Source organism: Carettochelys insculpta, chromosome 6 (genome assembly GCF_033958435.1).
Source record: "Carettochelys insculpta isolate YL-2023 chromosome 6, ASM3395843v1, whole genome shotgun sequence".
NCBI lineage: Eukaryota > Metazoa > Chordata > Testudines > Carettochelyidae > Carettochelys > Carettochelys insculpta.
In genome coordinates, this window is record NC_134142.1 from 7,074,210 (window position 1) to 7,102,064 (window position 27,855).

Genomic DNA, 27,855 nt, shown 5'->3' on the forward strand with positions numbered 1-27,855 from the left:
CGCTGATCAGGTGTCCTGCTGCGGGCGGCACCGAAATGGGGGTCCTGGGGCAGCTCGGGGTCCCCAGGTTGCCTAAGGAGGGGTGACCCAGCCCAGCCCAGCCCTGACACAGAGCAGGTCAAAGCCCCTATGCGGCGCGGTGGCGGGATGGTGCCTGAAAACAGCCCCGCAGCGCATGGTGGGGCTGCCCACCAGATGGAGATCAAGGAGGTGCTGCATTCACACCAACAGCTGTTTTCTGACTGACCTGGCTGTCCACTGAACAGAGACAGGCACCCACTCCCCATCAAGTGTGTCCCATTCAGAGCCACAGGGAAGATGGCTCAGGACACAGAGCGGGAGGTTGAAGACATGCTGGCTCTGGGGGTGATCCAACCCTCCTCCAGCCCCTGGGCCTCTCCCGTGGTGTTAGTCCCTAAAAAAGATGGGTCTGTTCACTTTTGGGTGGACTATCGCAAGCTTAACGCCATCACCATATGAGATGCCTACCCCATTCCAAGGCCTGATGACCTCTAAGAAAAGCCGGTGGGAGTCTGGTACCTCACCACCACAGACCTCACCAAAGGATACTGGCAAGTGCCATTAGACGAAGATGCCCGGCTCAAGTCGGCTTTCATCACCCCTGTCGGGCTGTATGAGTTCCTGGTCCTGCCCTTCGGCCTCAAGGGGGCACCCGCTACCTTCCAGCATCTGGTGGACCAGCTAGTGAAAGGGATGGAGAGCTTTGCCCTGGCTTACATGGACGACATTTGCATCTTCAGCCAGATGTGGGAGGACCACGTGTCCCAGGTCAAGCGGGTGCTGGACCGACTCCAGAAGGCTGGTCTGACTATCAAGGCAGGGAAGTACAAGGTGGGGATGGCTGAGGTAACCTATCTGGGCCACAAGGTGGGCAGCGGCTGCTTAAAGCCAGAGCCAGCTAAAGTGGAGGCTGTCAGACACTGGCCAACACCCGAGACTGAGAAGCAGGTCCAGGCCCTCATTGGGATGGCGGGGTACTGCCTGAGGTTTGTGCCCCACTTTAGCTCCATGGCAGCTCCCCTCACAGAGCTGTGTAAGAAGGGAAAGCCTAACAAGGTGGTCTGGACGGAGCAGTGCCAAGAGGCCCTCTGTGTGCTGAAGGAGGCTCTGGTCAGGGCCCTCGTGCTGGAAAATCCAGACTTCGACAAGCCTTTCATGGTGTTCGCCCACGCCTCAGACGTGGGGCTGGGGGCTGTGCTAATGCAGGTGAATGACAAGGGGGAGAAACTCCCCATCGTGTACCTGAGCAAGAAGCTGCTGCCCTGGGAGCAGAACTACCTGGCCATAGAGAAGGAACGTCTGGCCATGGTGTGGGCGCTGGGGAAGCTGCAGCCTTACTTATTTGGATGACGTTTGCACCCCATCCGCAGACAGGAGTGACTCTCACTCAGCAGGAGAACAGCAGGTTTATTAGCCGACAGGACACAGCGTCGTACAGAGGAGTCAGTCCAGCCGGCAGAGACGGCCAGTCCTATCCATGCTGGGGAGAGGAGGCCCCGAGGGGCCCCCAGAACCGGGGCCTTGCCCCCTCCTTGGTCTTTCTCTCCCTCTCAGCCCAGACTAACTGCTTCCCACTCCCAGTGCCAATTCAAACCCCTCAGGCTCCACCTCCTCCTTTGTTTCCAGTACAAAGGTGTCACCTGGTCCTCAAGGTGACCCTCAGCAGGAGACCCACACGCTCTGTGAGCCACTCACACACACACACAGGTATCCCCCGCTCCATCGCACACCCCTCGGGCTCCTCTCCCCAGGACGGGTTGCAATGACTGTCTCTGAGCGCTGCACTGACTCTGCTGTGAGAAACTGGGCCTCTGTCGCCTCATAAACCTCCTGTTCTACCGGCTGGGTGAGAGTCACTCCTGCCTGCGGAGGGCCCTGAAGGGGGAAACGGGCGGAGCCGAACCCAGCCGGGCGCTGTGGCGGGCGCCTGTGATCCCAGCGCCGGGGAGGCTGAGGCCGGCGGATCGCTCCCGCCCCGGGGCTCTGCGCTGCGGGGGGGCTGCGCCGATCGGGTGTCCCGCTGCGGGTGGCACCGACATGGGGGTCCCGGGGCAGCTCGGGGTCCCCAGGTTACTTAAGGAGGGGTGACCCGGCCCAGGCCGGACACGGAGCAGGTCAAAGCCCCCGTGCGGCTCGGCGGCGGGGTGGCGCCTGAGAACAGCCGCGCAGCGCAGCCTGGGCGCGGCGGCGGGACCCGGCCTCCTTTTGCGCACCCGCCGCAGGGCGGGGACCGGACCCCCGGTGGGGACCCAGATCCGGGCGGCGGCGGCGGCTCCCTACGCGCCCCCAGACCGAGGAGGGGCGAACGCGGGGAATTGGCTGCGCCTCCGCGCAGCCTCCGGGCGCTGGGATCGGAGTCGCCCGGCCGGTGTCCCGCGCGGCCGCTTCCCCCTTAGCCTCCGCCGGAGACGCTGGGCCCCTCCCGCTCCGCGCTGCCCGCCCGGGGGTCCCTCCCCGCTCGGGTCCCAGGGCTGTGGGGGCTCCGGGCTGCGCGCCCTCGGCTCCCCTTCGCACGCGCCTTGGCGGCGCCCCTCGCCCGGCTCAGGAGCTCACCGGGGACACCCCGCGCCGCGGTGCTGCGCAGGGCGGCTCCGGCCGGGCTCTCCGAGATGCCCCGGGCTGAGCCCCAGGGCCCAGACTGACAGCCAGGCCCGTGCGGAGCCCCAGGGCCGCGGACAGCCCGAAGCGTGTGGGCCGCAGGGGCTCCCCGGGACGGGGCCGCCGGGCAGTGGCAGAGGAGGACCCCGGCGCCCCCTCCCCGGTCTGCAGAGCGGGATGTCCCGCTCCCGCCCGCCGTCGCGGACTCCTGCACATGGGTACCTCTGCGACCCCCTCGGAGCCCCCCGGGGGTGGCCTTTGCTCCCCTCCAGGGCGGCGGCTGGCCCGGGCGCGGGGAGGGAAGCGACCTCGGGCTGCGGGGCTCCCGCCCGCAAGAACCCCTGGGCCGGGCGGGTGCGGGCCCTGCTGCCGTGGAGCGGATCTCGCGTAGGCGGCGGCAGAGGCGAGACTCGCTCTCAGCCGGTGGTGTCTGCCGCCTGCCGGGGCCGCGGCGTGAGGGGCCCCCTGGTCCGCGCCCACTGAACAGTCCGGGCCGGGCCGGGCCGGGGAGGTGGCTCTGTCCGCGCTCCTGGCCCTGCCCCGTCCCTGCGGGTTAATGGCGGAGCCGGAGCTGGGCCCCGCCGCACAGATCTCCCGTGGGCGGACGTGCCGGTTCTTCCCGTTCCCCACATCCACGTGGCGCTGCTGGGGGCTGCTCCCCGCCCGCGGCCTGCGCCGCTGCTTCCCCTGCGCGCTCCGGGCTCCTCGGCGGGTCAGATCCCTGCGGTCCCCTGGGGGGCAGCGGCGTGTGGGTCCCGGTTCCCCCGCCCAGCCGCCGCGGGTCTCCCCCCCACGCCGGCCTCAGACCACGGTCCCCCCGCCGGGGGGCTCCGCAAAAGGAGGCGGGGTCCCGCCGCCGCGCCCAGGCTGCGCTGCATGGTTGTTCTCAGGCGCCATCCCGCCGCCGAGCCGCACGGGGGCTTTGACCTGCTCCGTGTCCGGCCTGGGCCGGATCACCCCCCCTTAGGCAACCTGGGGACCCCGAGGTGCCCTGGGACCCCCATGTTGGGGCCGCCCGCAGCGGGACACCCGATCGCTGCAGCCCCCCGCAGCGCAGAGCCCCTGAGCGGGAGCGATCTACTGGCCTCAGCCTCCCCGGCGCTGGGATCACAGGCGCCCGCCACGGCGCCCGGCTGGGCTCAGCCGCTCCAGCTCCGGCTCTCGGTGCTGGGCTGGGGGCGGACGGAACCGGCGCTCGGAGCCGAACTCACGCCCCCAGGTGACTGGCGTTGGGCGCCGCCAGTGCAGCCCGGGGCTTCGGGCACAGCCTGGCCCCGGGGGACGGGCGCGGGGCCGGGGCCGGCTCCAGCCGCGAGGCCCCAGTGTGACCCCCCGGCCCCATCGGAGCCGCGGGACTGGGGCCTGCGCCGCTTCTGCCCCGGGGCCCCGAACGTCCCGGGCTCCCGTGTGGGGCTGAGCGCAGCCCGGCCGGGCCCCCGACCTCCGGATCCGGCCCCCTGTGCCGCCCACAGGCACCAGCGGCAACTCCTCCTGCGAGTGCCGAGCTTCGGCCACGCGGGGGCAGCAGGGGACGCGGCAAAGCTCTTCGCGGCGGCCGCCTCCCTGTGCAGCCGCCAGAGCTCGGCGCGGCCGCCGGACAGTCCCCGCCCGCGGCTCTGGCGTCAGCGCCGAGGGCGACCCCCCCTCCCCCCGCTCGAGGCTTGACCTCAGGTTCCCACCTCGGTCCGTCCCTGCGGGGCGCGGAGCCCCCGGGGCAGGTTTCCACGCCGCTCCGGACGCACGGGACCGGGATCAGCCCCCGAGTTACAGCCAGGCCCGTGCGCAGCCTCAGGGCCTCCCCCTGCCCGCAGTGTTTCAGCCCGTCGGAGGCTCAGCTGGCGTGGGTGGGAGGTGGCGGACAAGGTGGCACCACGGCAATGGCGGGTAAGGGGCTGGGTGAAATGCCTCCGGCGGCCCCCTCCTGGAGCCCCACTCCACGTGCTCCCGCTGTTCGCCCACCCTTAGCGATACCAGTCACGTGGGTACACCCAGCCACCCCCCAAGAAGAGCCCTCCACCTGGTGGCCCGGGTTTCCCCTCCAGCTAAGGAGAGTGCGGCTGAACAGATGCATGGAAGGGGCCCCTCTTCTTCTCAGGTTCAGTTGCAGAGAAGGTTTGCAGGCACACGCCCACTGTTGAGGGGTTTGGTGACACTAAGCGTGGTTGGGACCACCACACTGGTTCCAAACAGTGCAGACCCCCCAGTGGGACAGCTCTCTGCAGCCCAGGACTCCTGCGCTCAAGCCATCCCCTGCCCTCAGGTGCCCCAGTTCCTGGGATCACAGGCCCAAGCCACAGTGCCTGGCTGATTTTACCAGCTCCCACTCTAAATTCTGGTGGTGAGTTCTGTGGGTTGGACATACAGGGCAGCAAGGAACTGCGATAATACCCCTGTTCACCCACTCCCATGTAGGACCCCACTTATGTTGATGTCTGCTCCCAGGGATGCAGGGAGCTGAAAATAGGAAGGGTCTGATGCATAGAGAGGCAGGTGGTAGCTGGTGAAGGAAGGGCTTTAGAGGAAATATGCAGAAGGAGCTGGTGGGAGGGCCAGCAGGGAGGAGCAGCAGATGGTGGGGTGACAATGACTTGATGGAGCCAGCATGGGGCCTTCTTCCCCAGTGTAGAAAGTGAACTCATACACATGTGCCTCTGACGGCTGGTGCCATGTGACCCAGGCCAAGCACTGTGAATGGGGTTTGGTGAAGGGACAGAGAGGAACACAAAAAAGAAACTCCTGGTTGTAGAATTCAAGAACATGAGGCAGACCAGACCAGAACAGATGCTTTGTATATTGGACAGACTTCTCCCAGATGCTTTGTGTATTGGACAGACTTCTAACTCCCTTAGACAAAAGGTCAATGGGCACGAAACAGACATCAAAACACTTCAGATCCACAAACCAGTTAGTCAACATTTTAATGGAATGGAGAATTCTGTCAATTACCTAAAGGTATGTGTGTTACTGAAGAAGAATTATCGCACGGTTCTGCAAAGGGAAGCAGCTGAGCTGGCTTTTATATTCAAATTCAGCACATTAACACATGGTTTAAATCGTGATGGGAACTTTCTGAGTCACTGTAGGGTCTCATCTGCATACTTGGCTCAGTCTAATTCTTGACCTTCCCCCCCACCCCTCCACTCTCTGATTTGCTCACCTTGATTATCTTTTTCTCATTTGTCCTCCTTGCTTACTGTTTTTGGTTCTCTGTGCCTTAAATATTGAGTCTGTTCTGGTCTGGCTGTGGTCTGAAGAAGTGGGTCTGTCCCACAAAAGCTCACCTAATAAACTATTTTGCTTTTTGTTTTGGAAAAAAGAGCTATTCTCCATTTGAACTAAAGGTGATCCTCCTCTCCTGAAACACTGACACACCCCATTTCACAACTAGTAGACATTTTCAGCTGTTAGCATATGGACTTAATTATTCTTTATACCAATTACTATATACTAGAAATCTCACTTGGGCTCTAAGTCCACTCTCCCATACCCTGAACTCAATGGCATCGTTGCCATGGGTGTAGTATGAGACCCAATCACTCCTCGCAGGAATCCAGGGAGAAGCCACTTTAGCATTCTCCATATTCTCTTGCTTTGTCAAAGGAAAACATGACATTCTTAACATCTTCTCTTACCAATGGTAATTACGTAATCTAAAAACACCTTGCGTTTGTACATTGCACTGATAAAAGTGACTTTTGTTGCCTTGCTTGGGGGAGGGGGGCTTCTTTGCATGCCCCATATAGTAACGACAAAGTTCTTTGCATGGTAACAAGTATCAGAGAGGTAGCCAGGTTAGTCTGTGTCTTCAAGAAGAACAAGAAGTCCTGTGGCACTTTATGGACTAACAGATATTTCGGAGCATAAGCGACAAAGTTCTGAAGGCTGTCCTGTAAGGGACCTCTGCTGTTTTTTCACATTTGTATTCTGGTGCCACTTACCTACAGTTCCTCTCACATTCCATCTTAGTCTTACGTGTATAACCTCCACAGTTATGTGTGGTTAACTGTCCCATGGTACCTAGACCACTTCACAGAGAATGTGTCCTCAACAGCCTAAGTTAGTGGTTCTTAACCTGGGGATGCGTGCACCCCCTGGGGATGCGTGCACCCCCTGGGGATGCATGATGCCCCTTCTGGGAGTGCGAGACATACCAGATTTTTTTAGAAGGTAAATAATTGAAAACACAAATTAGTCACAGGCACATAAGTACAACTACTTTGTTTCATCAAACCTATTGATTTATTAACAGTATACAATTTTTGACAATTACTGTAATATACAAACAAAAATTATTTTCAAGTTTTTAAGCTAATTGTAGTAAAATTATTTTGCTACAAAATGCCGTGTACCACCACACTGGGGGGGGCGTTTCTTGACACATGTGCAGATGATGATGGGCAGTGCAGCAGCTTTGTCTGAATTCAGTCAGCTGCTAACTGTTAGCAGGTGGGTCACTTTCAGTTTACTTCTACAGCAAAACTCTGCAACATCTCTGGGTAGTACTTGTGTATTTTTGTATGCTTACTGCACTATTATTTGTGGTGAGTAATAACATAAAACTATATATATATACACACACACACACACACATATATATATATAAAATATGCATTTAAAAGGATATAGGCCCACCCATCTCCATTTTTGATAAGGGGTGCAAGAACATGTTTTGAGACCCAAAGGGGTGCTGTCTGTGGTAAAGGCTAATAACCACTGGCCTAAGCTGAGAGCCAGCTGGCTTTTAGCACAAGCTGTAGAGGTGCCTACACTGAGCCCCAGAGATCCCAGGCTTGAGTAGCCTGTGGGCAGTTACACATGTGCATAGCAACAGTGACCAGGACTTGATTTACTTCTGGTTCCCTCCGCAGGGTATATGCCAGACTGGGCAGCTTTATTCCAGTCAGGACACCACAGGAGCCCAGGCCGGCCGAGGGCTGCGCTGGAAATGTGCTGAACCAGTGCATTCTTGGGCCAAAGCCCCCTGGGTTCTCGCTCTCCCAGGCCGCTGCAGGGCCTCCCACGGCATGCAGTTTGCAAACACCTGGAGTCGTGACTCCCCAGCTCCTGCACACCCCGGGGCACAGGTGGGTCGCTGAGTGAGCGTGGGGGGCGGGGGAGGTTGGCACAGCTTCCCTTGGGGCCCGTGTGTGGGAACCGGAGCTGCCATCCCGCCAAGCAACACTAGGCCGCAGGGCTCCTGTCCCGCGGCGGTGCCAGACTGTGGGGACCAGGTGCGCACCAGGCCTCACCTACGCGGCTCAGCCCCTTCCCTCAGGCACACCCAAGCCTCACAGCGCGCCCCTCGGGGACCCTGGTAACGCCCCCCAAGGAGGCCCTTGCACTCATAGCCCCGGGAGAAGGGCCTGGAAGCCGCTCGGGTGCGCCGGCCTGCACCGCACAGTACAGCCCCTTCCCCCAGACACGTCCCCTGCCGGCACTGCCTGGCCCTTTAAGAGGGAGCGTTGGCATTAGGCTCCCGCCCCTTAGGCCCTGTGCTGACGTGTGACCGCACAGCGCCTCTCCTCATCCCAGACACGCCTATTACGCGCTCGCATGCGCAGATCCAGCGCAGGGATTTTCACGTAACCCCTCACACGTGCGGGGTGGGTGAGTCGGGGAATGTTATTGGGCATGCGCGCTCATGGCAAGGCGGAAATAAGGCTCTGTGAGTGTTGCGGCCTAGCGCATGCGCAGATTTTGTCCCGGACAAATTAGGCGGGATTCCACAGAGGCCGCATTCTTGTGACTCGGTTGCACTCTGGCGACGCCTGCGCAGCGTGAGTCCAGACGTGGGACTCGCCAGGGGTGCGCGCGGCTGATCATATCAGTGCGCACGCGCATCTCTCAGGCGGGAGAAAAGCGCCTTTCTTCAAACAACGAAGCCCTCCGTGGCGTTGCCGTGCGCATGCGTGGTAGTGAGACAGCGGTCGATTTTTTCGGGGTCGGGTTTGCGCATGCGCAATGTCCTCATCCATGGAGGAACCGCACAGGCGCTCTTCCTTTTGCTGAAGGGGCTGGGCTTGTCGCGCAGGGCGCTGTGCGCAGGCGCGCTGCCGGCCGAGGGGAAGTGAAGGTGTGCTCGCGCGGCACCTTTTCCGGCGGCGTTGGGTTGGCCGCGTCAGGGAGCGGCGCGAGCCGGGCGGGCGGCACCGTAGGCTCTTGGCTGCTGGGGACTCCCTGCGGCCGGGCCCGCTCGCGCCAGCCGCTTAGCGCCTTTCTCCGCCCCCTTTGCAGGCACGAGCCGGAGCTGCCGGCATCCATGAGCTGAGGAGCCGGGCGCGGGCTGCTCTGGGCCCGGCGGCGAAGGGCAGGAGGCTGGGCCCGCAGCGGGCAGGGCGGGCGGTACGGACCTGACGCTTCCCGGCTCTCCCTAAGGCGCGCTGGCGGCCTCTCTGCGGGGCTTGGCGGGGAAGCGGCCAGCCCCGTGGGACCCTGCCCCAGCCCCTGGGGCGGGATAAGCCCGCGGGCCTTCCCCGGTAACCAGCCTCCCGCGCGGTGAGGCTCCGGGTATCGGGCTCTCCCGGCCGCTGGCCCCGCACCGCCTCCCCTGCCCGCTCTCTGGGGCGAGGACACAGCGGCCTCCTGCAGCACGTGTCAGCGGCCTCCGGGTTCTGCTCTGCTCCCAGGGCCCTGTGGATGCCGCCGAGATGGGCAAGGTGCTGTCCAAGATCTTCGGCAACAAGGAGATGCGGATCTTGATGCTGGGTCTGGACGCGGCCGGGAAAACCACCATCCTGTATAAACTGAAGCTGGGCCAGTCGGTCACCACGATCCCCACCGTTGGCTTCAACGTGGAGACGGTGACTTACAAAAACGTCAAGTTCAACGTGTGGGACGTCGGGGGCCAGGACAAGATTCGTCCCCTGTGGCGGCACTACTACACGGGCACGCAGGGGTTAATCTTTGTGGTGGACTGCGCCGACCGCGACCGCATAGACGAGGCCCGCCAGGAGCTGCACCGCATTATCAACGACCGGGAGATGCGGGACGCCATCATCCTTATCTTCGCCAACAAGCAGGACCTGCCGGATGCTATGAAACCCCATGAAATCCAGGAGAAACTGGGCCTCACCCGGATCAGGGATAGGAATTGGTACGTGCAGCCCTCTTGTGCTACCACAGGTGATGGACTCTATGAGGGGCTGACATGGTTAACGTCCAATTATAAATCCTAATGATAAAAAAGAACTACTTAGTCTTCAGAGAATTTAAAAAAATAAAAAAGCCCACCTGGTTTCCTAGAAGAATGATTCTCTACCGAAAAATTAAAACCAAGTATCCATAGGATTATGATCACTTCTTCACCAGTTACCACCCTTTCCTTCTACATGATGACTGGATTCCTGTTTTAACTCTTCTTGCTTGGCATTAGGATGCTGTAATCTCCAAACATGACACGAACACAAGCACTAGCTGCTATGGCAGACTTCCAGCAAACCGGGAAAAGACACACTGTAGATTTGCTAAGTAATATTTTTCCTCTCTTGATAGCCCTTACAATTTGATTTTTTTTTTTTTTTTTTTTTTGTGGGGAAGGGGTGGTGAAGAAAGATGGGGATAACCATTTTTCAGTGTATGCATTCTGGTTCTACTTTTTAAAATTATATTTCTTTATCACTTGCTGTAGATTGCTTCATTTTGCATTCATGCAGGATATGTTGATAGGTCTGTTTCATCAGTAAACTGAAAATTATTGCTTAAAACCAAACTGCAGTCTGTCTTTTTATATTGAGGACATCTTTTTAAAAAAAAAAAAAAGTCCTCAAGCTGTAACTAAATCTGTCTTTTTTCATATCTAAGACTAACATGGTAGGTAAAACCTTGTCTACAATGGCAGATAGAGAGAATACCATTGTAGTCAGTTCAAAGTACATATCAGAGGTAATCTTAACTAGGTAATGTAAGAACTGCATTGAAATGTCAGCTGTGGAGTTCTGAACCATACATCATGCATGAGTAGGGATGCAAATAAGTTCCCCATATTACATAGCAAGCATATAATGAATAAAATGTGAATGATGTAATAGTTTCAAGTTATACTCTATTCACAGTTCTTCTGTCTTGCATTGCAAGGTTCTTGATGTTTAGCTGCAATTTTAACTAGTTATGTATCAGTCTCCTTCACTGTGCAGGATACATTTTTCTGGAAAATGTAGTAATGTGTAAACATTACTGACTCGTTTTTACTTGCCATTAGGCAAAAATCAAATCATGTCTTGCCTCTTACAACATAGGAAAGATGTATTTGTTAATTTTGAGGCTTTTGGAAATGCTTCCTCTTCCAAAATTTGAAAAATCAAGTTTTCTGACAAGCGTGCATCTTTCAACTGCACACCCCCCATTTGTTTCTAGATCGTAATCATTTGTATAAGCAAGCTCAGTTCTAAACTTTAACTTTATTTTAACACGAGTAACTGCCATTTGAAAGTCGTCACAATTTAGTTTTTGCAAGACCACAGTCTAACTCCCAAAGTAGTTATAAACAGTTTTGTTCCTCTTTTGTAACATTACTGTAATTTTGTATGAAAGGAGTTATGCTGCATGTCTGAATTTAATCCCTTGAGTAATTACTAATGAGGGTGAAGTGTAAAGAATGAGCATATGACTATGAATGTAATCTTCCTTATGTAGTTTTTAAAGGGCAAGCAGCTCACTTGCCATAGCACAGTTGTCATGTGTCTGACAAGATATGGCAAAACCAAACAAACCACCCAGACTGAGTTCAGATCAGATATTTTTTTCAATCACGTATTAATACTGGGTGCAAAAATATAAAGCAGCTGGGTGTTTTATTCAGCCTTAAGGATTAACTTCAGATTTCCTCATGGAGTTAGACTCAACTGGGGAATTCTAGGAATGTAACAAAAAAGAAAAAAAGATATTTTGAGGGTGTTAGTTTGACATTAGATTTGGGCATTGCACTACATTTTCACAGTGTTGAGTCTGCATGCTAAGTACAGTGTGTTATGGAGCTCTTACCAAAGATCTATGGGGAGATAAAAGTATAGAAGTTTTTATTTTCTAAAAATTTCATGCATCAGACCCCTTTAAAGAAAAACGCTTAGTTTAGAATATGGTTCCAAAGGAAGAACAGTGTTAGTGTGAGTTGCAGTGTGAGTGAAAGGGTTCTGGGTGATAGTAGAAAACAGCAATGACTCAAACAATTTTGTAAAGAAAACTATACATTAGGAAAGCAAGGCAAATTCACTTACTTTAAATCATAATTCTGAGGTAGAAACCAGAATTCTTCATTTTAAAAGTCCTTTTAAGTCCTTATTGAGTTGTTGGTCTATTTTCTATTTGTCACAACATAAAGAAATTCTTCATTTCATTTAATGTAGTTGGTTAAATAGTGTGGTTGTTTTAAACCAAATACCAAGGTACAATTATTTTCTTCTGGAACAAAAATGAAAAAGCCAAGCACAAAGGTAAATGCCTAAACTGGAAGACTTGAAGCTCTTAATAGTTTTCAAACTTTCTTAAACATATCTCAATCAAAATGAAAGGTTGGGTTTTCACTTTCAGTCTAAAGTGTATATTGGGTTCTTTCTCTTCAAACACTGTTTGGGGCAGGTTTAAATTTCACTAGGTTTTTACATTAAATTGAATTCAGAATTTTGTATTTCTTTGGTAATTTTGTTATTTTAGATGTTGTGTAGGTAAAATGGTGAATTATACTCTTGAATTTTTAAATGCTCTGGGGAGAGACTCAAGTTATTGAAAACTGTGTGGCAGATAATTAAAAAAATAAATGACCTTGGTCCTGAACAAAATATAAAGGCTTCATTTTCAAAATATCTTTATAGAAAGCATTTGCGGGGAGGGAAACAATGCAATTAATTATACCTTGGAGGTTAAAGTGACAATCTGTTTTTTAAATTGTCAGAATTATTACAATCTTAAGTGCATCAAGTTCTGTGTTCATGTGGATTTGCAAAGTCAACTGGAGTAGGTTTTTGAATGGCATTAATCTTGTCTGGTAAGTGAATGAGTTCATAGATTTTCATCTCCCTGACAACAGTAAAACAGGAGTTTTGTGTTCTCAGTGTGTTTGTAGTATTGGTAAAGAATTAATGAGCAGAAAATAAAAACAATTATACAGTGCAGCTCTCCTGGTATGTTACTTACATTTGAATATGGGGAAGAACAGAAAAGGTCTGTACAATACACGAGATTAGTGCCTTCTGCTTACACAGAGACCCATGGTTCTGTTTAACTTGGTCTTGAAGGATTGTAATGATAGTTTCTCTTAAGACCTCCTTTAAGTCACATAAATTATAACTAAAAGGTAGGAAAGAGGAGACAGGGTTATATTTACATATACTCCCACTTCAAGTTACAGCCTCCTTTTTTATTGCAATAAACTTCATGCTTTCAATATATTAAGTTTTGTAAAATACTTCAGTTGAAGATCATTGCTCTTTGGAATTTGAACACATGTAATGTACAGCACAGTTTAATTGCCAGAAAGCATAGAAGAGCTGCCAATGAGGTGATCAGTCCTGGAAAACTTTCATGGAAAAAATGGCTTAAAGGAATAGAGGGAAGGAAAGGTGCTTTTACATTAAGGGGTAGGATGGGGAAAAATCTGAGAAATAAAGAGCTGACGTAATAGAGGCATGCAAACAATTACAGAGATGAGTGAAGTTGTGGTGCTTTGCAGTGGAGAATGAAGCAACTAGTTCAGCAGTGAGGCGGTGAAGGGATTAGGGAAGAGGCCAAAAGAGCGAACAACTACTTCAGTAGCTGGAATTTTTATAGAGTGGAGGGCAGAGATGTGATACATCAGGAAGAGCTAATCAGACTTTGGAGTCTGCATGTGTAGAGGCAGTCTTGATGTGGCTGAAGATGGTTCAGTTGACTTTGAGAAGTGACAGATGAGATGCTGGCATTGAAGTGGCTATGGGACATCAAAGAAAAAGGTAACGTTTGCCTTTTGTCATTTATGTTGAAAAATCAGACGTACACAGGTGACTCAGGAATCATTCTGCTGCATTAAGGTAATTCTAAAATCAAATTTCAAGTGTTCATGTATGCCCAGGTTGTGTCAGGGTTATGCTTCCACAGTTTCAGCAATATTTTTGTTTTAAATAATTAGCTTACGCTATCTCATGTTGGTCTTACCTACACACAAACTTGGCACGCCTTAGCTAGGGATGTGGCTTTTAAAACTGGTTTAAACCTGAACAAATTGTGAGGAGACAGTCTCAGAAAAAACAAACTAGAAATCTGATAACCCAATGTCTTAATTCTTACTAAAACTTTGTGTTGTAAGGTTGAACACTTGTATGTTAGACCTCTCTAACTGCATTCAGCTTTAGCTTATATTCTTATTACTGTCTTTGGCAAATAGAAGAAGCTTCAAAAATCTCTGTCTGTCACAGGGTCAAATTGATACTAATGGCTAAGACTTGGAAGAGCTTGCCCTCTCTTACTAGCCTAAACGAAGACTCAGCCTACTAACAAAAACACACTATTCCACAGAGGCAGGCAATAATGTCAAATAAAACCCACATTTCCATCAATTTAAAAAATGTACTTGTCTACTGTATTAAAATGGTGGATTGTTAATCAAATTTCTATATACGTATTTTTAGAAGTGATACTGTCCAGGCTGGTCAAATAGAAGAGGAAAAGATGTTAATTAAATATGACACACAGACGTGACTGACAGTTTCGGTTTCCAGCAGGTCTGAAAAAATGACGAGATTGGTCATCTTTCACTTTGTAGTTTGTGGAAAGTTTAAGCAGCAGAGGCACCGGAACTGTCAAGAACAGCATTTCACTGAGGCAATCTTGGTTAGGTTTGTAATGTTTGCAACGTTTTGTTTGTTTGTTTAAGCTATATCTTAAATTATACAGAAGATACTAGTATTTCCTTGGGGGAACTTCCACTAGCCCCTTACGTAGAGTAAGAACATTTTATTCTAAGCCCATTGAAGGGTGAGAAGAATTACTGTTGTATTTCAGCACGTAAGTCTTGCGTTAATCTTTTAAAAAAATTTGGGGGGGGGGGGGATTCTATACTGTGTCGGCTGTCCTTCAATAGTTAGGCATGAAGCAAATTATGTAAATGAATATCAAATATAAGAAGGGCCATCTGAAGTATGATAAGAAGGATAATTTGGCAGTGCTATTTTTGAAGAGACAATAAACAAGCTCAATGGGTGTGTGTCTTATATCTTCAAGAAACCCTACTTTTTGATACTTGGTGTCTGTCCACGTTAGGTGATGTGGGTCAATAAATGCAATTCCAGTGCAAGAACTGAGCATGGTGGGTTTGATGCATTAGTCTGGGAAGGAAGCAGTTCCTTAAAAGTTTGAGAGAGCTGTGACGCTACCTACTTCTTAAAAGATGGCATGGAAAATAAGGGATAATAAACTTGCTTATGTTAATAGTATTATAACTCTTGGGGGTTGGGGGGGTGATGTTAATATGGCCTGGATACTGCTTCCTATGCTGTTGGATTTTTGCCACCAAATGAAACTTGTTTTCCACGCCCCCCCGCCACCGCACTGGTAGCGTGGAAACTACTAGTACCATTCTTCCCTGCCCATTTATGGAACCAAGTGCCTCCTCTGAGCATGTAATCAAATCTACAAAGCTGTGCTCCTCACAGGATACCAGCTGCCATTTTTGTTGCTCCATTGAACAAAGCTTGAAGTTCTTTGAAACATGTTCAGAGACATCAAAGGAGGTCTGATATGTAGACCCCTTTTTTTTTGTTAACTTAAATCTTTGTTGAAGGGAAGTATCTGAATCTTAAAAGCTTCCTTTTAATGTTTTTCCACCTTAAACATATAAATAAGAAAGCTTTTAAAGTCCTGAATTAAAAACTTGGTTTCCTTATCAATAAGGTTTTACTTCCGTTGTCCAGTGAGTGCTCCTGGATCTTTATAGAATTGTCTAGTGCTTTGCAGAATTATTTAATTCTCAATGAGTGGTCCCTGAGATCTTCCTTAACTCTGTCAGGAAGGCAACAAGCTGGTTCTTGGTATCAAACATGTTAACAGAAGCTGATCAAAGATATACAAAGTTAATTGTTAGTGTGTAAAAAGCAACTTTTAAATTCATCTCAGGACTTTTGTGTAATGTAGCAAAAAAAGGATAAATTCATTTTTCCCCTTTTGTGGGCCATACTTATTTGTATTTTTCTGTAATTGTAGGACTGGATGGGACCTTGAGAGATTTTTGTCCAGCCCCCTGCACTCATGGCAAGATTGATATGACTCCTAGAACTGCACTGTTATAGATACAGTACTTGAACAAGACTTGGGGAATGTAATTACAGGCTGAAACACTCTAAACTGAAATCATGCCAGACAGAGTTCCAGATATCTGGACAACCACTAATCATGTGTCCAAGCTTCCTGGGTTCCTGTGAAATTTTACAGCGGCAAGTCCTGGCTCTTATTGTTCTGTGCTGCTGTTTAACTGTAATTTACCCTTAAATGTCTTCTAAGAGCCCAGTAAGCGGTGGAAGTATTTGTAATGCTGCTAGACAATACTGATTTCCTGTGGTCTGGTAAATTCTTGTGTTTGGCACTTCTCAGGTCCTGAGAGTGTTGGAGCAGAAGCAATGAGGGGTCCTGTGGCACCTTACAGACTAACAAATGTATGAGCATAAGCTTTCATGGGCAAAGACCTGCTTCGTCAGATGTAGCAGAGGGGTTCAACCTATACTTTGATAAACTGAATTTTTATAGAAATATATGTCCAACAATTCATTTACAAAAAGCAAAGGCTGATTCACACTGCATGATTTCTTGTTAACTTAGAAATTACATCAAAAGAATGAAAATTCTCTACAGCTACCTAACTCATCCTCCAAATCCTCCTTTAATTCTGAAGGAGAGTGGGAGAAGTAGCATCACATGCATCATTACTGAAAAGGAAAATAGGTGGATCTGGACAATGTAGCTGGTGTGCCATATTACTTGTCATACAGGCATTTGTGCTTGTATGATTGATCATATTACAGAGAGGTGCATTTTAACATTCAGGTTAGCTAGCCAAATATGGCAGCACTTCAGAGTTCATAAGGTTTGAAGGCAGAGTGGCTCTCTTGTTTTGCCCCATCTGGAAGAAACCAGACTAGGAAGTTTTCTCATTTCTGGAAAAGTCTTAGTGTTGTGCATAGCTACTTCCTGGTGTTTAGCTGGAATTCTTCCCTAGGAAGTGAACAGAATTATTTCCATGCTGTTTTCCATTGAGACATACACCTTTTGATAGCTAAAAATCTGGTATGTTTGAGTTGTAACAGCATCGTGCTCATGTACAGTATCTGTATACGTATCAACATTTTGTACTTGAAGGTTCACACATGTCCATGGGAGTGAGGGTTAAAACTGAGATTAATTTGTATGAATACCTATTACCTAATACCTATTACCATCTATTAGAGGGAAAAACACTTATATGAATGCAATAAGGATGCAAAGAACAAGTGGAACTCGTATAAATGTTAATTTATACTGGTTTGCAGCATTGTATAACTCGACAAGATGCTGTTTATAATGGCAATGGTTTCTAAGGAATATAGGGTTACTTTGCCATTATACTATTAGTATTTTTGCTGTTTCACCCTGAAGAGCTTTAACATTTCTCTTGGAAACTGGGAGTACTCTAGAAATGCAGCTGTTAACTCTATGGTCTTTGCAGTTTGTGCAACATCTGTAATAATGCCCCTTCCCACAAGGGTTGGATTAGTTTGGAACTGGCTTGGCTCTTTGAATGCTTCCCCCTCCTCCCCCCGCCCCCATATAGGGGTGGTTTTCAATCTGTTGTCTCAGCAGTAGTTGAATGTTCTATGAGCCCAGGAGCATATACTCCTCTGAGCATTTGCTTGCCAACTCACAAGATTAAACTAAGTGGCTTGGTTCTGGCTGAGCTCCCCCATCAAAAGAAAGTCAGAGGACCTGGAAGATTCAGATGCACATACAAATTTTGTATATCTCAAGAATTTGCTAAACCCCCAAGAATTTTTTTTTTTTTTTTTTTTTCTGGGCAGGTTATCTGCCTTATTTTCAACACACTTTATAAAACAGAATTACCACATTAGAAAAGAATTTGGGTCAGCATATGTCAACTGTATCATGAATGTTTATCAGAGGCAGCCGTGTTAGTCTGTATCTTCAACAAGAAGAAGAAGTCCTGTGGCACCTTATACATTGACAGATATTTTGGAGCATAAGCTTTCGTGGGCAAAGCCTCGCTTCATCAGATGTTGCCTCTGATGAAGCAGGTCTTTGCCCATGAAAGCTTATGCTCCAAAATATGTCAATGTATAAGGTGCTACCGGACTCCTTGTTCTTGAATGTTTTTTGTTTTCTTTGCAATACCTAGGACTTGCAGAAATTCACCTGCTAGCCTGAGAATAACTGAACTTGCCAAAGGCAGGTATAAAAACTTGCAGGTGAGGGATAGCTGGCCTGGTGCTTGGACCTTGCTCCAAGGCTCATCTTGCCATCCTTCTGCTTGGGGAGACAGTTTTTTATTTACAGAGGCTACGTCTACACAAAAGAAAAACTTCAAAATGGCTATGCTAATGGCCAAATTGAAGAATACTAGTGAGGCGCTGAAATGAATATTCAGCTTCTCATTAGCGTGCTTCCAGCCACAGCACTTCAAAAGTGCTGCGTTGTACTCGCACATGGCTCGTCTACATGGGGGTCCTTTTCGAAAGGACTCTGCAAACATCAAAATCCTTTTATTCCTATTTGCGTGGCCAGTTTGAGGTTTTTCCTTAGTGTTGACACTGCCCTACTGATTATCCTTAATCCCCTTATTATTTGAAGTGGGCTCTTTGCTTGATTGAGTCATAAGGTGGGCTAGCAGAATGTCTGCTGTTCTGCTCCATTTTCAGGCAGGTGTTTTGTGTAACTTACTCTTGTGAATGGGGTTAGAACCTGCCTGGGCTGCTGCTCATTGCTAGCAGGTACAGCAGAAGGAACCTGATCTGTTGCAATCAATTGTAGTGCTGGCTGTAGGTCTCTGAGAAGCGAAGCTGACCCTATCCTCTAAGCTTTCTCAAGCAGCAGAATGAAGTTTGAGCAGCATTAGGGACATTAGAATAGTCAGTGGACTCAGGCTTTTACTAGGCTACAGATGCTTTGCTGGAGTTAGTGCTCTTCTGTGATTCCAGCATCTACACAGGACATCTTGCTGACATTGCTATGTTGGGGCTGTGTGTGAGTGTGAGAATTGTGTGGGTTTTTCTTAACACCCCCCCCGCCCACTGAGAACTGTGTCAACAAAAATTGTAGTTTAGACCTGGCCTTGGAAACTAGTGCTGCAGCTCTCCGCATCTGGAAGGCTTTGGTAAATGTTAGGGATGTGGGTTTTTTAAATAATGCTTGAATTTTTCAGAACTTGGTGGCTCAGTCTCCCTCTGCTGGCAAAGGGGCAAGTTTGCCCCTCCTTGGCGGTGAATGGATTTTAAGTTCAGGGGAGGCAGGGCAAGGGGGCAGAATGAAGGCCTCAGCCTTCAGCAATTGAATCTAGGGGTTGTGTGAACTCCACTTAAGGACCAGTCAGCTGCACACCTACAAAATGGGAAACTGCTGTCTAGGAAGGAATTGAGTCCAGAGGTGAGCAAAGGCCCCCCTGTGGAGAGCTCCTGGGGTGGGGGAAGGAGTGAAATTTTGTAAGGAGGGCATAGCACAATCAGCTGCTGAGTCTCAGGCTTATCCCTCACATTAAAAGCATTGAAATATGTTCTGTTTTTATGTCTGTATTCACATTTATATACTGATAATAAAGTTTTACATTCTGTAGACTTGTTTTCTTACACGTGCTGAAAGTTTTTTTTTTTTCCCTAGACCATAACTGAAATTTACATTGGTTTGCATTACATTAGATGGTTGGGGGTGGGGGGCTGATAATTATAGAGACAAAATGGGGGGCCTGACACAAATGTTTGCTCACCCCGATCTAGAGGGTGATAGTGGATCACAATCTAACTACAATTCAACAGTGTGATGCTGTGGGTGGGGAAGCAGGCCTCATTCTGGGATTGCGTCAACAGATCTGTTCTAAGCAAGGAGTAATTTGTCCAATCTAATCTGTGCTGATCTGGCTTCAAGTGGGGAATTGTGTACATTTCAGGAAAGACAGATACGTTGGAGGAAGTCCAGAGAAGACCAACAAAAATGTCTAGAAAACACAATCTGTGAGGGATGATTGAAAGAGTTACAGCTGGAAAAGAGAAGACAGAGGGCACATGACTGCTTTCAAGTACCTAAAAGGTGGTTACAAGGAGGAGGGAGGAAAAAAATTCTCTAACAGGACATGAAGCAATGGGCTTAAATTGCAGCAATGGAGGTTTAGGTTGGATGTTAGGAGAAGATTCCTAACCTTAATTCCTAACACCAGCCAAGAAAGTCTGCATAGTACTTGGTCCAGAGTCTATGAATACAAGGACTGGTCTTGATTTTTTTTCTAAAAATTTACAGTTGAATGTTGACTTAATACAACTTTCAAAGTTTACCGTGCAGAAGAAATACTGCGTTCATTGTGGTTTTTAGTGTTTTAATACTTTCCATATTTGCTTGTATTCTTGTTTCTCTGCTGCTCCCTGATCATGTACTTGGTTCCAAATGAGGGCTGTGGTTGGCTAGTTAGCTCAACTCGCAGCTCCTACTGTACCTCTGAGTCACTGAATTCCTCAAACCATGATTTTAAGACTTCAGGTTACAGAGAATTAACCGTTTACTTAGTTTAAACCTGCCATTGCCACAGAAGAAACCAAACGCTCCCCTCCCACCACATCTCTGCCAATCTGAAATGTGGGGAGGGGGCAATCCTAAATGGATGTGTGTGGAGCCTCAGCAGGACATAGTCAGGCTGGGACCCTCCCAGGATCATTCAGAGGCTGCAAGTTTCTCTGGTGCTGGCACAATCCCCAGTACACCTATACAAGAGCCCATGTGAGCAAGGAGGCACTACCTTCCTGAGGGATGTCCGCATCAGCCTCCGGAGAGGCAAGCTGCTCCTCATTCCTTTCTCTCCTGTTACTCCAGCTTGGCAGGAGCTGAGGGAGACACTGCTCACAAGAGGAATTCTTATTAGGTTGACAACATTTTGAAACACACAATAAATTCTTGGCTCCTGCTGCTCCTGAAAGCCATGGCAGGAGCATTTCCTACAGTCTAAGAACCAGTGCTGTAGGGGAAATTGTCTAGCCAAATGCCATTAATTGGATTATGGCTTGGAGCACGTGGCTTGTCTCAAGTGTGTGTAACACTTAAGGCTGTGTCTAGACTAGCCCCCAACTTTGAAACAGGTGTGGTAATTAGGGTGCTGGGAGATTACTACTAATGAAGCGATGCAGTGCATATGCAGCACTTCATTTGGCTAAATATCCCCTGGGGCACCTCTGAAGTGTGACACTTGAAGATGGTGGCTTGTGTGTAGCTGTGGGTACTTCAAAGTCCCTTTACTCAAAATTTTGAGGAGTAAAGGGACTTCGAAGCAGCCGTGGATGACCCTCGGCTACACGCAAGCCAGCACTTCGATGTTTCACACTTCAAAGTTGCTGTGGGGGAGATTTTGCCTAATGAAGTGCTGCATATTCATCAGTCATCTCCCACCACTCTACTTAACATGCCCCCTTCGAAGTTAGGGGCTAGTCCAGACACAGCCAAACTGAAATTATGCCCAGTTCTTTAACAAATCCTACTCTCCAGTGAGTTCCTCAGTTAACTGTGTTGTGCGAACAATTCCCTTTTGCAGGCTAAGAAGTTAACTTCCTTGTCATACACGTGTGAGCAAGAACATGTCCCTAGTCTCTGTTCCTTTGTGATGGCTCCTCAAACTGAGTAGCCTTAAACTTTTAATTTTTTCCTGCTGTAAAATGTTTCCATGCTTTTTCCTCTCCTCCTCTGGCCCCCTATCCTTTTTCAAAGTGGGTTATAGAAGCTGACTGGTATTCAGGGGGAGAGCATATTGTCCTAGAGTATGCTGAGGTGATAGGTGCTGTGCCGATAACAAATACCTGCACCAAGAATTTACAATCAAAGCTGGTATTCTTGTCCCTTTCTGTAATACACCATTTTTTTTCCTATTTTGGTCACTGCTGTTCCTTTGTCACAGGCTAAGTTTTCTTCCAAACTTACAGAAGCTGAACCCTCCTGTAGGAAATTAAATCTAGTTTAATCCTTATGCAAAACTCAGTTGAATCCTTATGCAACCCTACAGTGTGTAGGCTTCTATTGACACCTCTCTTTATGCATCTTTAGTGTCTGCCATATGCCCTCCCCATAGTGGGGAAATGCTGCTGTTTATACTTCATTGTGTGATATGAGCAGTCAAACTGAAGAGATTTAAATTACCTCTTGCATCTGAGATTATATTTATTGAAGCAGAAGTGGAACCTCCCATCTCAGCTATTGGTGCAGGGACTCTTCAAACTCAGTAACTCAGGTTGCTTCAATTACACTTCATAGGAGCGGTCCCTTGCTTAGGTTCTGTTCCCTCTTCCCCTGCAAAACTCGCATCTCCCTTGTTTGTCCCCCATTTATATCATTAAATAGTACCTGCTCTAGAGACTTAGGAAAGGCTTTTCTCAGCCATCATGTTTGAATAGTGAGTTTATCCATATTGTTTTTCTCAACACCATTTCTGATCTATAATTTGTAATGTGACTCCTTAACAATCCTATGTGGGGTCTTTCTTAGGCCCACCAGCTCTTTTCTCCAGGTATCCAGTATACATAGACTTTAGATGCCATGATATACGTGTTTTGTTCAGCTAGGTCAGGGCCCGTTCTAGGCACCATACAAATAGGATAATTCACAGTTGCTGTACTGGTTTAGAGCCTAAAAGACAAGCCCTTTTAGCAGGTGAAGGAGATGAGCAAAAATGGGGAGGGGCAGGTAACAAAAACAATTGCTAGCACAGATGGGATGTCTGTCCAGTTCAGCCAACCAGTTAATTCATCCCCTCTATAGTCATTATCAGGTGAGTTTTCTGGGGTGAGATGGAACAAGGATAAGGTGATGGCTGTATGGATTTTGACTGACCTTTTTTTCCCTTCCCCCCCACCCCCCGACAAGTAACTATGTAGGAGAACATACTTGGCCAGGCTGACTGAACTGGAGTGAAAATAGATATCAACTCCTTTAGGAGATGGAAGGAGGAATATCTCAGAGGGCTTTGCTTGGACAAGATTTTGTGCAATAGAGGGGAAGCCCGTACGGGGTTTGAGGGAGTGGCAGGGCCAGGGTCACAGGACAGGGCGAGGATTTCAGCTGCAGCATTTTGGGTGGACTTGTCTCTCAAAGAATTGCAGACTGAAAAGAGGGGTGACTTTTCTTCTCCCCTCCCGTTGACCCTGTCCTTACAGCAGCTGTGCTGCCTTGGTCCCTATCGCTGGAGGGTGGCTAAAACATGACCATCTTAAACATTTTGAATGAGATTCTTTTAAAATGTATTTGATCTTGACTGTTATAATCCACCATTTTTGTAACTTAGGATGCTGCCCCTGCACTGACGAGCGTCTATTCCCTATTTGGGGAACACCATAATTTCAGTCACAAAGACTTGTAAGTTCTACATCTGTGCTGCAGGAAAATTACACCTTCCCCACTGAGGCCTATCTGAAGTGGACCCATCCAGTGTACTGTGTGTGCCTCCTTTATTCAGAAAACATTTCTTGCCCTTCCATAACTATCAAAATAAACACTTTTCTATAATGCAATGAGCTGTATGTGAATATAATCAGTGCGGTCTTGGAGAAATTCCCCAAGTCTATACTTCCTTACATCTGTACCTTTCCGAAAGGTTTATAGTGTCTAAGTATCTCTATAACATACAACATTCTTCTTAAACATGGCTTAAGTTTTGGGGCAAAAAAAAGAAAACAAAGTAAATAAGATGGTGCATTGAATCTTCTCAAGGGGGAGGAGGGAGCATTCGATAAGCTGATTTATTTTTTTAAAAAAAGCTTTTTATAGAAGGACAACACTAAATCAGCTCATATCTCCTATTAATGGTCCTCATGCGGAAAACTAAGTAAATGCTAGTTCTCGGCCGTTTTTCTGTGAGAAGTCATTCATGATGCGGATACACAACAGTTCTGCATGCTTGCAGGTTCTGATTTCCAGGGTTTCATGTGTTGTCTCATATTGCCTTGGTAGCAGTACTAGCAACTGTGGTATTAAATTACCTAACGACCTTAAAGATGGCATGAAATGAAGTGGTGCAATTTGTGGAAGACACAAATTTTAGATGAGTCAGGACAATGGAGCACGGGGGTGGGCTGTGGAGTAATTTAACAAAACTCAATTAAGCCTAAGAAACTCAAGTCGATTGGACTAGAACTCATGCAAAGGGACCAGTTTAAATCCAGCCCAAGACACTAATGACCAGAAGTTATCATATACCTGGGAAGTGGAGCATATGTAAATGAGTTTAGGGATATTGCTCAGTCCAATTCCCAGTGCTCAAGCATCCACTTTACAAAACCCATGACCACAGTTAACACTAAGTGTCTCTCTTGCAGGTAGTGTGAGGTATTGGGGACTGAGGCTGGGTCCATACGAGGCATTACAGTCAATTTCAGATATGCAGTTCTAGCTATGCCATTTGCGTAGCTAGAATTGATGTATCAGAGTCTACTTTCTTCCCTAGTGTAGGCTTTAGTCTCAGGCTGTTTTCCCTTGCTCCATGCAATAGTGTGGAGTACAGGGGTTGACGGCTGAGCCCAGAGAAATTGATTTTGCTGCATCTCTCCCAGACATGCAAAATCAAACTCTGGAAGTTCTTCCCGTAAGTATAGACTCACCCTGAGTGAACACCGACGTTATTCTTCACTATGAGGGGGAGCTGGAACTGCTGCCATGCCTTCTGTCTGCCTTAGGCCTTGTCCGTGCTCCAGAGCTTCACCTACAAAACTGTGCAGCTGTACATGTTACTACGCTCTGTTTGCTGACAAAATAAAACTCTCTTGGTGAGAGGTGTAGCGTATTTGCGGCAAAGATATATCAACACTGTTCTTGGTTATGTCACTCTAAATGGCCTCCAGGAGGTGTCCCACAATGCCCATGCTGACCCCTCTGGTCAGCAGTTTGAACTTCACTGCTCTGCATTCAGGTACATGGATATTAGGCCTCTTTCCACCCCTCCCTGACCCCCAAGCCTCAGGAAATTGTGAAATTTGGCTTCCTGTTGGCTGGATGTGGACATATCACATGACACCTTCCCAGTTCACCAGCCAATTGGGGGTATTAAATCCTGTTTAGTAGGTTAACTGGTTAAACGCTAGGTTCAAGTGGCTATCTGATTAAACGGGGGTGGACGGGTGTGGCTGGGGAGGGACTGGAGCAGCTCCCCAGTTGTGCACAGGGACAGCTCTGTCTTGGACGCAGTGCTCCTACTTGCAGTGTGTTGGGGACCGGAGCTGGTCTGGGCCTTCTTGCAGCCCCACCATGTGTGGGAGGTGCTCCAGTGCAGCCAGAGCAGCCCCTGCCTGCAGCGATCTGGCCTGGGAGTGCTGAGGGCAGGGGCACCCTGGCCTGGCTGGAGCAGCTCCCGTCTACGGCAGCTCCAGATGCCCCCCAAGGTGGGGCACTTCACCTGGGTCACAGGGATTACTGTCCATGGCAGGGGACTGCTCCAGCCCGGCTGGCCCAGAGCAGCCTTCCCAGCTGCCCCCCTCCTGAGGTCACTGCAGGCAGGGCTACCCTGGCCTGGTTGGAGTGCACTGGCCATGGTGGCCCTGTGTGTCTGGAGCAACCCCCTGCATGCAGAGAGTGAGGGGCTACTGCAGCCCCTTCTGTTAACCAGTAAATCTCATCTGCTTAGGATGTGGCTTACTGGTTAACCAGCTACACTTTAACATCCCTGCAGGCAATTCTGTCCTGCTTGGAGCACAGCTGAGCGGTCATATCGGCTGTGAGCGCGGCAGGAGGAGGCTGCACAGTCCTGCTCTGCTCTGGCCGTAGGGACTTCATACAGATTTATTGTGACCTTGTGGAGAGGGGCTGTGTGAAGGTAGAGGAGCTGAGGACGAGGGGGCTGTACCGGAAGGCAAACAGTTGGTCTGCTGCTGGGCTGAAGACCTGTTGATTTTGTAAGGGGCTCATGCCGCTTGGCAGAGAGCCCATGGATAACTGAGCAGGGCTGGAGACTGCCGACTCAGTCCCGAGGACAAAGTTGTGTATGAGGCGGTTGAGTGGAGGATGGTGTAGAGCACACTGAAGAGTTGAGCCAGGACTGCTTTTCCACTCCAGAGGAGTCTACCCACTCCCAGCAGTCTGTCTTGGATGTGCTCGAAGCAGGGGAGGGGAGCTCTGGTAAGTGAGCTTTGAGCTGATGCTGCTCAGCTGTCAGACAGAGCTGCCCTTTGCTGTGTATGTTATAGAAGTGGGTAAAAGGATCAAAACGTACAAGACTAGCTGTGGTGGTGTGTGCAGCACATTCCCCTGTGCAGCTCAGCAGTGCCATCAAACTGTGCTAATGCACACCAAGATTTCACCAGAATCCCCCGGAGAGATTGGTAAGAAATTTCCCTGCTGGCACTTGCCAATGCTCTGCCGAAGGTTCCTTGGCAGAGCTGCTTTGTTCATTCCCCTGATGGTGCAGGAAAGTTTCCTACAGGCGGCAATCACTTGTGCAGTGACCAAACTGGTACACAGGCCAGCAGCATGAGGGCCAGTCTGAATCCACATGCATACAGGAGGTGCACCCTTTCCTCCTTGCTTACCCTCAGGAGTGTTTCAGTGACCTTGCCAGCAGAAAACAGTGGTAGAACTTACAGGATTGTTCTTAATCTCCTGCAGTGATCCCCTTCAGCGCTGATACCCTATGCCCCATCTTGAGTGCTCCTTTCTTGTCCCCCAGGCTGAGCTCACCATGTTTGGGGCATTGTAACAGAGAGGTAGCCATGTTAGCTGCATCTTCACAACACAAAAACCTGTCCTGTAGCGCTTTAACAAATTACTTCATTAGTCTTTAGGTAATGAGCTTTCATGGGGCAGACCCACTTCTTCAGGAGCTATTTCCAGACCTGGAGAAGTGGGCCTGCCCCACAAAAGTTCATCACCTAACAAATTATTTTGTTAGTCTTTAAAGTGTTACAGGATGGGATTTTGTTTGGGGGCGTCCACCAAGCTGTCTGCTTGCCAAGGGACAATGAGAAACCAATTAGTATTAGTGAGTCGATGTGTGCGCACGAACAGTCACACTCCTCTTCATTGTTCCTTTGCTCCTGCAGATGTGGCCTTCGGGGCGCCCCTGCACACGGGCAGAGTGCCTCCATCAGATAAGATAGTGGCCAAAGAGGACATGTTTCAAGACGTGCCCCGGTCTTCAAAGGCCAAAAACAAGAACACAAGGCCTGGGGAAAGACTTTGAAAGAAAATGACACGATTGAGAGGAAGGACAGAGCTAAGCAGAGTGCGCTGCTCCGGCAGTACTAGAACACTTCTGCTGATGTGTGAACCTGCACGTGTCATGTGATTATGCCAGTGTTTGATCACGGGTGTAACTTACATTGGCCAAACTCTGTAGCATAGGCAAGGCCTTAATCTCCAATGCTGCAAGTTCAGCACTTCCCAGGAGCAATGCAACGAACCTTGCACATTACTTAAAAACTGGCAATGAGTTGCAGATGTGCTTGTCATCTTTCCCAGGATTTACTGGGAAAAACAGAACTGAATGACATAAGGGAATCTGAAGTAGCCTTAACTCCTGGAGGAAAAAGATGGCTCCTGACAGCTAACCATATCTGCTCATTTGTGCTACAATGAGATCATAAATTTCATAAGTATAAAATGCAATGATAGCAGAGCAGAAAGGGATAGTACATCACTCTTCAGTTGCAGGTTTTCCTTTGTATTAATGGAAGGTGGAGGGAATGAGTAAGGGAGGTCTGGACTTCTGGCAAAAGACATCTACCAATCCTGTCTTATGCTCATTCTTCAGGGAGAAGGCTTTTGCGCTGCATATTTAAAGGACAAAGACGGGGGCAGAGGGTGAAGAGAGAGATCCTACTCAAATATAACATTATCCCTTTGTTTTTTTTTCAAACCGATTTAGTTTAATTTTGGTTTCTCAAACAAAAGTTAGCTTTACTTCCATTTTTTCCTGGAAAGCTCTTGCTGGTCTCTGGACTGCTAAGCTTATTGATGTCAAGTTTTTCTACTTCTGCCCTTCCACTGGTGAAGTCGTCTTGTCCCTTCACTTCTGATTACACGCCCAAAGTATGAACGTACAGATACCGTAATGGAAGGTGT

General features: G+C 48.9%; 1 protein-coding gene across 1 annotated transcript; it reads left to right on the forward strand.

Annotated features, from left to right (window-relative positions):
- Positions 1-1,654: 1,654 nt before the first annotated feature.
- Positions 1,655-13,204, forward strand: ARF6 (ARF GTPase 6). Its single transcript, XM_074996176.1, has 3 exons — positions 1,655-1,867; positions 7,488-7,703; positions 8,854-13,204. Exon 3 carries the CDS (start codon positions 9,267-9,269, stop codon positions 9,792-9,794), a length of 528 nt encoding a protein of 175 aa, XP_074852277.1. The 5' UTR covers positions 1,655-1,867; positions 7,488-7,703; positions 8,854-9,266; the 3' UTR covers positions 9,795-13,204.
- Positions 13,205-27,855: the final 14,651 nt, after the last annotated feature.